The sequence below is a fragment of the Triturus cristatus genome, chromosome 11, assembly GCF_964204655.1.
Source record: "Triturus cristatus chromosome 11, aTriCri1.1, whole genome shotgun sequence".
NCBI classification, from domain to species: Eukaryota; Metazoa; Chordata; class Amphibia; order Caudata; family Salamandridae; genus Triturus; species Triturus cristatus.
In genome coordinates this window covers 755,656,772-755,669,457 of record NC_140594.1, presented here as the reverse complement: position 1 = coordinate 755,669,457, position 12,686 = coordinate 755,656,772, and the positions used below count along the sequence as shown (strand labels likewise).

At 44.7% G+C, this 12,686-nt stretch overlaps 1 protein-coding gene across 1 annotated transcript in view; it reads right to left on the bottom strand.

Annotated features, from left to right (window-relative positions):
- LOC146785406 (uncharacterized) overlaps positions 1-12,686 on the bottom strand; it is a 2,064,968-nt gene that overhangs the window by 489,124 nt on the left and 1,563,158 nt on the right. The window contains exon 25 of the mRNA XM_085634420.1: positions 7,236-7,395. Coding sequence (XP_085490546.1) covers positions 7,236-7,395 — 160 coding nt within the window. The remainder of the gene's footprint in view (positions 1-7,235; positions 7,396-12,686) is intronic.

The window sequence follows — 12,686 nt, the reverse complement described above, 5'->3', positions numbered from 1 at the left end:
TCTGTCTCCATCCCTCTGTCTCTGTCTCCCTCTCGGTCTCCCTCTTTTTCCCTCCCTCTATCTCCCTCTGTCTCCTTCCCTCTGTCTCCCTCTGTCTGTCGCCCTCTGTCTCCCTCTCTCTGTTTCCCTCTGTCTTCGTCCCCCTCTTTCTCCGTCCCTCTCTCTCCGTCCCTCTGTCTCCATCCTTCTGTCTCCCTCCCTCTGTCTCCCTCCCTCTGTCTCCCTCCCTCTGTCTCCCTCTTTCTCTGTCTCCCTCTTTCTCTGTCTCCCTCTTTCTCTGTCTCCCTCCCTGTCTCCCTTCCTCTGTCTCCCTCCCTCTGTCTCCCTCTGTCTCCCTCCCTCTGTCTCCCTATGTCTGCCTCCCTCTCCCTCCCCCTGACTCCCTCCCTCTGTCTCTCTCTGCCTCCCTCTGTCTCCCTCCCTCTGTCTCCCTCCATCTGTCTCCCTCCCTCTGTTTCCCTCTCTTTCTCGCTCTCTCCCTGTCTCCCTCCATCTCCCTCTCTGTCTGTCTATATCTGTCCCTGCCCCTATCTGTCTCTGTCTGTCCCTGTCTCTGTCTGTCACCTTCTCTTTCTCTCTCTCGGTCTGTCTCTTCCTCTATCTGTCCGCCCCTGTCTTGCTGTAGGGGCCACGCTGGACTTAGGAATAATATAATTTACTATTCCAACTCCAGCGTGTGCAACAGTAGGGAAGGTGTTGGAATAGTAAATTATGCTATTCCTTCGTTTAGTGCCCCCCTTGCAGCAAGTCGTAGAAATGACTTGCGATGTAATGGCTTGTGTTGTAACAACCGTGTTGTAATTGCATGCGTTTCGATGTAAACGCTGTTTCCCGGTAAGGAACTTCAACCGTCAATCATGATTTTTCTTACCTTTAATACCATTTCTATCTCAGACGCACAGGATACAGGAACCTGGCTATAGTGGCCGCAGTCAATTCTAGAACTGACTATTGTAACACCCAATATGTAACTCTTCCAGTATATCAAGTAGATCATCTTTAACGTGCTTAGTAAAGAAAATAATGTAGCATCTAAATAAAAAAACATTGTATCTCACCACTGGCCTCCCTTTAAGGAGCGGATCAGTTCAAAAATCGGATGCCTTGTGTATAAATGCATCAATAAAATGGCTTTGGCATACTGATACCAATGACTCGCAAGACAGCAGAAGAGAGAGAGAGATCTAATGAGCAGTATTACATTCTTATTGATTGTACACAGAATTAAACTCGAATCTAAATGGGAAAGAGCATTTTCTCATCTTGGCCCAATCTTGTCAAATCCCCTTCCATACACCTTACAATAGTGTTCATCACTTGACTTCTTTAAAAAAACATAAAAACATATCTTTTTTTAGATAATCCTTTAGACCAGTGCTTCCTAAATGTTTTACAACCACGACCCAATTTTTGTAACAAACTTTCGAGACCCACCTACCTTTAGTGGACATGAAGCAAGCTGGGCGATTTTTTAATGTAAATAAAGCATTGTGTGGTAGAGCTTTGCAGCGGCAGCTCCTCCGCAATGGCAGAGGAGCGTCGCCCCACTGCCTGGCTCAGAGCCAGCAAATGAAAAATAAAAAATGTCAATGTTTTATTTTTCATTTGCCGGCTTTGAGCCAACTTGCACAGGAAGGGGCAGGGCCTGGGGAGGAAGAGTGCTATGTGCACTCCCTAAATGTGCATATGTGACCAAAACACACATGCGCACTTAGGTTTCTCCATCCTTGCTGCATTGAATAGACTCCCTGGTCTGAGCGTAGCGTCTTTCCAGACTGCTCAGACCAATCCCCACGCTGCTCTCAGATGACAGCAGCGCGGGGATTGCAGGTGGTCCGTGACACAGCCTCAGTGCTTGCTGGGACCAGGAAGGAGGAGGCGGAGTGCGGTGCGGGAGGGAGCTCCAAGTAAGTCTGTCTTTGATATATTTGTTTATGATTAGACCCTCGCACGCTCCCCCTCACACGCTCTCTCCACCCGTCTCACCAATTCTTTATTGTGGCGGCCGCCACAAGCACATTGTCATTTACAGACAGCAGATTTTGCATTGAAATGGTCACTAAATTTACTGATAAAACTATATAGCACACAAATGATAATGTGTGCAAATAGGGTTCCTGTGAATATTTATCATTTGTGAAACACCAAATAAAGTGTTTTGATTTGTTTTGATCCTAATGAAATCTGTTTCCAGCATACTTCAGAATTACAAAAAAAATGTGTTTCAGTTTTGCTTTCCTAACTGCTGAATGCTTACATTTAATTTACAGGTATTTACATTTTGTCATGTGTTACGAAAAAACAACATCAGCCTCTCTTTCCGCGCTCCGGGTACTTAAGCAAGATTGTCACATAATTCACTTTAAAAACTCCTCTCACTATGCAGAGAAAGAAATGTAAACACCAATCCCGAAATTGAAAGAATAAACAGAAATTTCTCACCAGTGATTGCTTGACATTTGACCTCTGTCTTTGAAACTTTGGCAAATGTGACAAGATAAACAAAATGTGAAGGCGTCTTTATTTATTGCTTGGACTTTCCCGATCCACCAAAAATATGCTTGCAGCCCACAGTTTAGGAACCTCTGCTTTAGAACTTTAAAACTAGAGACCCTCGGATATTGAGCACATGGACTATCAAACTGGGGACAACGACTTTTGGGTAGTGAGTGCGTGGGCTATCAAACTGGGAACAAACTACCCTTTTAGTACTTGACTGCCGGGTAGGGAAGCAGAGCAGTCAAAAACTCATGGAGGGATGTGCTGTGGGCTTAAAAAACAGATCTTAGCAAAGCACCAAATACATTTCAAAAAAATCATTGCCTTTCAGTGCTATTTTAAAAAGGAGAGCACTTTAATACACACACAACTAACTAATATGAACACAATGAAAAATTCCCATCTCTAAATGATAAGGCCTTTCCTCCAAAACAGAAATATCCTATTACAGAAAAAATATACGTCTTACTCCTATAAAAAGAACATCTACAGGCTTGGCCAAGGTAGTCCACAATCAAACAGGAAAGGCCTACAGGGTTTTACAGTACGTTTTAGCAATGAAAACTATTAGCCTAAGGCATGAACATGAAATAGACACCATTTCCTTTTCACCATGTATAACTCAAGGCTATTTGCATGGCTATGTGATTTTAACCACAAGTAAACAAGCCCTATACACTTTAACATGAACCTTACTACATAGATTTTTTACTTTGGGAGTCTTGCTATTCCCAGGCACCCACTTCCCAAACTTGGGAGACATACATTGACAAAATGTCCTACTTCCCACACTTGGGAGACAGACATTGACAAAATGTCCCCTATCCCAGTGGGGCTTGTGCGCTGCAGGCTTCCTGCCGCCACTCTATAGGTAAAGATTTCCTCTGGCTGGTACCCCAGTTCCTCTGAAGCACTCACTTTGAAATATGTGCTCCAGAGGCAGCCACAGGCTATTTTTTTTGCTGGGGTCACCTGCACAGCGTTTGCGCTGTGCTTGTCAAATCTATAGAATTTTATATAAATCTTGAATGGGGCTAACATCCCATCCTTGCTTTACATTGGTGTGTGTGCCACTTTTCCTCTGTTTCTATTGGCGGAAGCATACTAAATCCCTGTTTCACCTGTTTCTATTGGCTGAAGTTTACTAATTCCTGTTGTTCCTCGTGTTGTTCTCTGGCTCAAATACTGTTTTCATCCTCTTTGCCAGAACGAGCATCAGCACATGCGCTGTCTGCAAGACCTCCTGTAATCACTCTATGGAGAGTAATGCAGTATGCTACTTGCAATTGGTTCATTCCTGCATCGCTTATGTTTCGTGGCTCCTTATTGGTTAGCAGTAGCACTCCGAAACATTTCCGTTTTTTGCGCAAGGAGAATCGGCTATTTACTGTTCCCTTACACTCATAAGTGTTTTGTGTTCTTTAGGCACTACTTGTTTATTTACCTGTTATTAACCTCACCAGCAAGACTCATATTGAAAGAACTCATATTTTAAAAAAATGTTCTGATGGCGCTTGTGCTACAATGACGACGGTTGCACCACGTCACGTCATTTAAATTCACATGGCGACAGCGCTCACACGGAACACAATTGTATGGGAAGCCGCCATCTTCTTACACATCCATGGTGTACGTCAGCACTGAGGCGTAACACTACAAGCAAGACTCATATTTATGTTTTCCAGGACAATAATTATTATTTATGCTATGATACAAAACCGTTCCGTTCCGATGACGCTTGTGTGGCGAAGGTTGAACCACGTCATTTACATTCACCAGGAGAGGCAGCTTCTTACACATCCATGGTGGTGTACGTCAGCACTCAAGCTTGGCACTGCGTGATCTGATTGGATGGCTGAGTTTAGCCAGCCCTCCTTTCTGCCTAAATTGTAGCAATGTAAGAAAAGAGCCAAAGTGCCACGTTGTGAAAAACATCTGTGCGGTGAAATTACGTTGGTTCATCTAAAACATATATGTGTGAGAATACTTTCAAATATAATGTATTCTTGGTAACAGGTCATTGGCCGGTTCCTGTTTCGAGATGTTAACATTAAGATGCCCCGCCTCTTACTCGTACATGAGCCAATCAGAGTTGCCCAGGAATCATAACTAAACAAGTGATACAATGGGCTACAGTGACGCAAAATACGGAGCAACCACAAGTTTTTAACCTGCGCATTGATGATACTCCTTCAATCCTGCTTGTTGATCTCCGCCTATAATGGTTGGGAAAAATGCACATTTAAGGAAATAGATTGGAATCATTTCAGGAAGTAGATAAGACAGATTTTGGTACGTTGCACTGGCATATACTCATCGCTTTTCTCACGGTTTCAAAGCCCAAAACCCATTGGTCTGGTAAATAAGTTAAACCACGTATTTATGAAAGCTTGTGTGTGTGTGCTTGTATATGTCATGCGTGTCAGTGTGTAAATGTATCTCATCTTGGTAATTCTATATATGTACGTGCATGCTTCCTTATATGCATATCTGAAAGTATGATGTTACAACGCATGCCTTTACAACGCAGTTTTTACATCGCAACATCCTTTACAACGCATACATTTACATCGTATGCAATTACAACAAATTTCTAAAACTGCATTTACAACGCATTCCATTACATCGCATTATACCTTTACAACGCATACCATTACAACGCATACCATTACATTGCATTTAAGGTAAGTGTTGGATAGTGTAGGGGTAAAAATTACTATTCTAACTCCAGTGGGTGCAACAGTAGGGTAAGTGTTGGATAGTGTAGGGGTAAAAATTACTATTCTAACTCCAGGGGGTGCAACAGTAGGGTAAGTGTTGGATAGTGTAGGGGTACAATGCGTTGTAATGGTATGCGTTGTAATGACATGCGATATAATGCCTGAGTTGTAGTGACATTCGTTGTAGTGTCATGCGTTGTAGTGACATGCAATGTAATGGCTGTGTTATAGTGACATGCATTGTAAAGGATGTTGTGAAGTAATGACTGCGTTGTAAATGTTGTGCGATGTAATGACTGCGTTGTAAAGGTTGTTTCCCGCATAAATATGCGTGCATGTGTGTCTATGTTTATATGTGCTCGTGCCTGCACGCGTATGTGCGTATGGTGTTTGTATGTGTATGTATGCTTGTGTGGTTGCATGTATCTGTGTATGTAGCTGCAGGCGGCTGTTTCAAAATATCTGCATATCTATGTGTGTGTTTGTGTCTGTGTATGCGTGTTTCTTTTTATCTGTGATTGCATGTTTGTGTGTGTCTTATCTGCATCTATTTTTATTTAAAAGTTTTTTTTTAATGCTGGACTATTCGTTTCCCAAACGTGGACTTCATTCCTTTTTTTAATCATTGTGGCTTGATTGAGGACCCCTTGTCAAGGGGTTGTGCTTATCCACTGTAGTCATTCAGTTCTTACTTTACATATTGTGGATGATTGCCATCAGGCTACGTTTTGACACAGTTGTTGAATATGTTTCAGTTGTTGTTGAATATCTTAAAGAAACAATCTGCTATTATACATTGTAAGTTTGTTCCTTTTTTTAGGTTTTGCCTGCACAGCGCTAGCGCTGTGCTTGTGAAATCTTTTTCTTTGTCTTCCGTCCTTAACCTAATCTCTCCGCTTTATGGTACCACCAGTAACAGCACAATATATTGCTTTTCTCAATAAACAAGTCACAACACTTTAACAGAGTTTCAGCAACTTATTTTGCACAACTGCTCACCAAGCTACAACTTACAACAAAAAAAAAGCATTTTATTAGTCACATAAGTGATATATATTGCATTTACCAATGTTTGTTTCTCTGATGGGGCTCCAGGCATGTTTGTTTTTGTTGTTATGAGTGCTATTAACTTCTGCAAGTGAGCACTCTTGCTCTTGAGAAGGTGGGGTATCTACAAACTATTCCTCTGCTGCTGCTCACAGGTGCAGGAGGGACTGGTTGCTCTTTAGCAGTGCCCAGGGTAGGGAGAACTAGCATAAGGAGGCAAGCAGAGGTTGACGCTGAGGCTGCACTCTCCTAACCGCATGGTCAGGCAGGCTCTTCTCACTGTTGCTCCAGCCTCCCACTTGACGACCTCTTCCAATAGTCTTCTTCTTGGGTGCGGGTTGTGATTCTTGTGCCAGGGGAGGACTTCCTCGCTCAGGGCTGTGCTAGTGAGTTCCTGGGTTACAGGGACAATTCTTATAGGCCCTGCAGGTCAAGAGGGGCCCTGCAGGACAGGAGGATTACAAAACAGGGCACAATTGCACATAGCGTTCACCAAATTACAGGGGGAAATGTGAATATATCAGGCCCCACTGAGTGGATTTGAGTAGAGACAGAAGAAGTCTGGTCTTGATGGCATGCTCCAGCTAGCAGGATTGCCTTCTTTAAGGCTTCAAGATCCCTAAAATGGTACCATAGGAAATCGGCAGAAATCCATCAGCCTCTGGTAGTACTGTATTTTACTCCTTAGAAGCAGAAGTCCAGCTTAAGGGGCCTGGGTCTGCCCTCCTGTCCAGTGCTGCCGGTCTGCTGACATTGGGTTGTCCTTGCAGCAGTCTTACAGTTCTCCACAGCAGACAACTCTCCTTGCCTGCAGTCCCCTGCCACGCAGTCCCTCTTTTACTAGGAAACACCAATATAGAATTCAAGAAAAAAGTTCGAAAAGGAGAAAATACCCAAACCTGCAGAGGGTCATTGGTAAATGCAAGGTGAAATTGACCCCACAATGTGTACAAAGGATTGGCACATCACCTGTCGGCGGAGTTCTTGCAGCTCCCGTCGAGCTTCCATCCTGGACCGTTCCACTTCACGGAGGTTCGCTCTTAGGTCTCCAGCGTCTTTCTGGGCTGCAGTTTTGGCCTCCTCCAACATAATTAGCTTCTGCTCCTTCTCCTCGTTGGATCGCTTAAGACTAAATCACAAAGTTTATTGTCAGCACAATGAAGGGAAGACTCACCGAAATCACTACAGTAAGCACTCAGAGGGTGACATCCCTACTGTGAAAGCAGGAGTGTTTTCAACAGGTTGATACTTTGGAAAGCCTATGGGATGAGGAAGAGTAAGACGACTGATTTACCGGTGGCTGCCATCTCTCAGCCTTTCAGAAACATCAGTAATGGGAAATCCCCCACCGTCAGCGTAGGACTTTGCACCTTTGCTTTATAAAATTACCCCAAAAAATAACTTTTGAGTTTCTCCCAAATAACGTAGCTTGTCTAATTACTTTTGATAAAGCGGGAAATCCACCTCTGCTTTCCTCGTATGAAAACCTTGGATGGAAGATAACAGTAAACATTTTGCACATTTTTTAGTCAATTCAATAGTTCTTTATTCGGCGGTTAAAAACCATCATAAAAGAATACACATATATACAGTTAAAACAGTATTAAATCAGTATACAGAACATTGAATGAATCTATGTACATACAAATAATTCATTAATCACCGACAATCCTTATAGGTAGCTTGCTAAAACTAACAAGTTGGCGAATCTACAGTGTTCATAATTAATGCTGGCCTCTAGTTACCCTGAGTCTGAGTGCAAATTTCAAGAAACTTATCACCGCACATAATGTTAACGGGTCACTAGCCCTTTGTAAAAAGGTCAGTGCCTCTTTGGCTCGAGTGAGCCTTGCCTTTTCAGAATATCTTTTAAGAATCTACGTGTTGGGATGGTGTATATAGGACATAAAAGTACAAAATGAAGGGTGTCCTGCGGAGACCTATTTTCGCAGCCGCAGGCACCCTTCTGCTCAATTGAATTGCTAAAACCAGCTGGATCAGCTAATAAATAAGGTAAAAAATTGAGCCTAAAACGTGACATTAAAAACCTCTCTTGGGCATTGTAGAGGACACAAAGATACGATTCCATCCCTGCAGTGGTTTCAAGCCTACTGTAAGTACTCACTGTAGGTTTGCTCCCTTCTATTGTAATCCTGCCCGATACTCTTGATTCCATGAAAATTCTCTTCAGGTTAAGCTTATCCTGAGCAGTGATCAGTGAGGGGTTTAAGTACAGCTCTTGGTAACCCATACTTTCCAGGCTAGTCTTAACATAATTGATCCATGGGATATTCAGATGTTTATCTCTACCAAGGCAATCTTGTATAATCAACCTGCTCAGTGCAGCTTCAGGGTTCGTCCATATTTTAAGCCAAGCCAGGATTGGTCTAAACTTAATCAGATCCTCTAGGTAGGGTCTTCCTAGCTCTTTGTGGACTATGAGAGCTGGTGTGCAATTAGGGACTTTCAGTACTGCACGAAGTATTTTGTTTTCTTCCCTTTGTAGTCCGTCAAGATTTATAAATCCCCATACTTCTGAGCCGTACATGGTTTTTGGACAACACATTGAGCCATAAAGGTTCATTGTTTGTCCCGGACTCCAGCGGCCAACTCTCCTCCCGTAACCAGAAATGGCCCCAGATGATGCCACCAATTTACCACACCTCTCCTGCACGAGGGGTGTGAATTTTAGTGACTCATCAAAGAGCACACCTAGATACGAGAATGTTTGCACCCTTTCAAGTATGTGGGTGCCAATTCTGTAAGTGGAGCCAATCCGTGGCTTGTGGCCTGCTGTCATTACATATGATTTTTTTAGATTGACAGACAGGTATATTGCCTCCATAAATTTGACAAACCCATCAATAAGGATCTGCAGACTTTTAGGGGTTCGTGCCAGAAGAACCGCATCATCTGCGTACATCAGCACTCGGATGTTACGTGTCCCTACCCTAGGACAGTCTGTATTTAGATTATTAAGAGATTGTTCCAAATTATTAATATATAACGAAAACAAAAAAGGAGCTAAAATACATCCCTGCCTCACGCCACTTGTACAGCTGAAGGATTCTGTCAGTCCCCCATCCTTGTTATAACGTACCCTGGCGGAGGTTTCTCTATGCAGTTCCCTCAGTATGCAGATTATCCCAGGATCGATTCCGAGTTGGTTCATCATTACCCATAACTTATTCCTATTGACATGGTCAAACGCAGCGGCCAAGTCCATGAACCCCAGATACATGGCTTCGTTGCTGGTTTTGGTGTACTTTGCTACCAGCATGTATAGGTTCAGGCATTAATCGCTGGTGGACCTACCGGTCCGAAAACCGTACTGGGCATCTGAAATGATGTTTTTATCCTCGGCCCACTCGGTGTATCGATTCAGGATTACTCTTCCCAGGATTTTGGCTGTGACATCTATCAAAGAGATAGGGCGGTAGCATTGAGGGTCATCTTTGTTGCCTTTTTTAAAAATGGGTACAATAATGGCCGTTGACCAAGACCGAGGCAGACCGACCATAATGGCCGCGTTTAATACTCTAGTTATAATAGGGGCCCATAAATCCACGTGCCTCAGGAACAGGTCTGGGGGGATCCCATCTGGGCCCGGGGCTTTGTTTTTGGTAAGTCCCTCAATGCCCATTCTAATCTCTTCCAGGGAGAATACCACCCACTTTCTCTCTATGTTCATCCCCCTCTCCTTTATCGTATCCTCCTCCCCGTGGTTATACAGGCCCTCAAAGTGAGCAATCCACTGTTCCGGGAGGATGTTTGTTGCGACCTCAGGGGCGTTGTTATCTTGAAAACAAGGGGAATTTATTAATCTCCAGAATTCTGTGATATCCCTATTTTCAGAGGCCTCCCTCAAGGCCGCCCATGCTTCCCTCTGCAGTGTAACTTTCCTTCTTTTTAGCTCCTTCCTATATATTGACCTACATATTTTGACTTCTGCTTGATCCCTAGGTGTGCCGCTCAGGGCTATTTTTAGGTTCTTCAAAGCGCGTGTACAACCCCCATCAAACCATTTCGGTGAATTAGAATGAGTTTTCTTGGGGGCCTTGGCCAACAATAACCCGTCCACCAAGCTAGTTATTTGTCCAAACACACTTATTAGGCGAGCCCCTACCACCAAGAGGTCTAAGCACTCGTCAATGAGTGACTTGCCACTTTCCATCAGGGACTTGTAAAATCTAGCCCCATCTAATTTTGCCCACTTGAGTCTTCTGCCCTGGGCCGTCACGCATTCAATGGTGCCCTCAACAGGCTTGTTTTTTTGCTTGCCCTGATACAGAAGCTCCATAACCAGAGGGTTATGGTCGCTAAACGGACTCCACTCGATTCCTACGTTAATAATCCGATTTTTTAGGCCTCTCGAGACAAAAATATAATCTATATAGGACGAGCACCCTCTCCCTTTAAAAGTAGGGGGGAGTGTGCCATCCGGTCCCAGTGGGATCATATCAACTGTATGCTCAAGATCATGAGAGTGGATGAGCTTACCCAATTCGATACCACTTGGGGAGTGGCTGAAATGGGGGCCTTTTTCTATTGAGCATTTTGACCAGTTAACACTGATTGGAAACAGCCACGGACATAAGTGACAGTTCAAATCACCCATTACTAGTATCGAGGGGGCCAAAGCACCATGGGCGGGAGCGAGTTCTTGTTTCAGCTTAGCGTCCAGTTCCCTCATAGTAGTGGAGTCTTTTTCCGGGAGAATGGTATTATACACATTGAACAAAACAAGACCCAACCCTTTGTTCCTGAATCTCAGGGCCTGGATGTTCCATGCGAACCAGTCCACATTAGACCATTTGCCTTCTATATTTAGGTCAATGTATATTATCAAACCACCCTTGGCCCTACCTGAAGAGGTTTTTTGTGCGGGCGTGAAAAAACATTTATAACCAGCTATTTGAAGGTGGGTGTTATCCAATGCCCAGGTTTCTTGTAGGCAAATTATATGGAAATGGGCCATATACTGACGCCAATCCTTGTTGTCAAATTTCCCTGCAATACCTGCTATATTCCACGAAATAATTTTCAGGCCCTCTTTCACAATAGTAACGGGCCCTGCCCCTGCCATTCCTTGAGTAATGTTAGCCCGCCCCCCTTTCTTCCTGGAGGATAATTTCTGCAGATCACTATCCTGCTGTCTTGGTTCTGGGGCTATGATTCCTGTCCCTAAGGGTGTTTGTGAAGAACCCCCAGCGAGAGGGTCTGGGACTCCTATGGTCCTTGCTAGGATCCTGCGCCCACCCCCCCCCCCCTAATGATGACTGTCCAACTTCTTTGGTCAGGCAATGTATGGGTAAGGTTCCTTCTATCGAATCTACCCGATCAGGTTTTGTCTGATCCGTGTCAGCCTGTGCTAGAGGGGAATGGGAAATGGATGGTCAGTCAATCTCCTCTAGTGACCTTAGTGGGGTGAACCTGTTTGCCCAACATGGGTGTCCTCCTTCCCAAATCCCTGTCGCTTGTCGTGAACAATTTGGGCCTCTATTTGAACTAGGGTTTCGTCGCCTCTCTGTGCGCTCGATTTCGCTCGACACGGCCCCTAGCGCTCTTTTGAGCATGCGATCAATGGCAGTAGGCTGCATAATAACAAGGAATACCGAGCTAATGTCATCTTTGTGTGCCAGAGAAGCCTCGGAAATACTACGCTTAGCTCTTGTCGAGCGTGTCACTGTTTTGCCTGTCATACTTCCCCCTACTGCTAATCAATACCTGTACAACTATCGTGGGTTGTTTTATTCACCCGCCCCCTGCCACACATTCACTATGCCCCGCGTGAGATAATAACGTTTTAGACCTCTCCGCCCCTTATCACTGCTTTCACATATAACAGACCCAGCATAAATATCATATCAGATGGTAAAGTCTCGGAAGAATGGAATGATGTCTATCCTCTATAACCCCAGTGTCACAACCAGCATTACTCACATATAGGTGTCCATGGAGAGCTAGCAAGAGGGGTGGCCCGGCCCGGCCTCTTGTGGCCCCTGTCGGCCACAGACGGCCCGCCCTCTGCCCGGGCTCAGCGCGACGCGGGGGGAGCCGCTGTTTATGAAGCGCCTCCGGGCGCGCTGCTGGCCGGAAGGAAGGCAGGTGAGGAGCGAAGGATGACAGGAACTGTAGTCCCCCCCAACTGCGGCCAGCGATGGAAAGTGGCGGCGAGGGAGACACACAGCGTCAGCGTCCCGTGTGCGGTCCGGTGGTCTGCGCCTGGTGAGTCCGCTGCCTGTGTCCAGAAGAAGTGCCCCCCCTGCGTTGACTTGATTTCACCCGGTCCCTCTTTAATCCACTTCCAGTAAGTCGCTCTCTGTCCCTTTATCACTCTCGTTCAGGCTATTTTGTGTCCCTGTTGTCTTTGCCACTGCTTCTTGTCTTTCTCCCTTTAGTGTCTGTTTCAATTCTTGG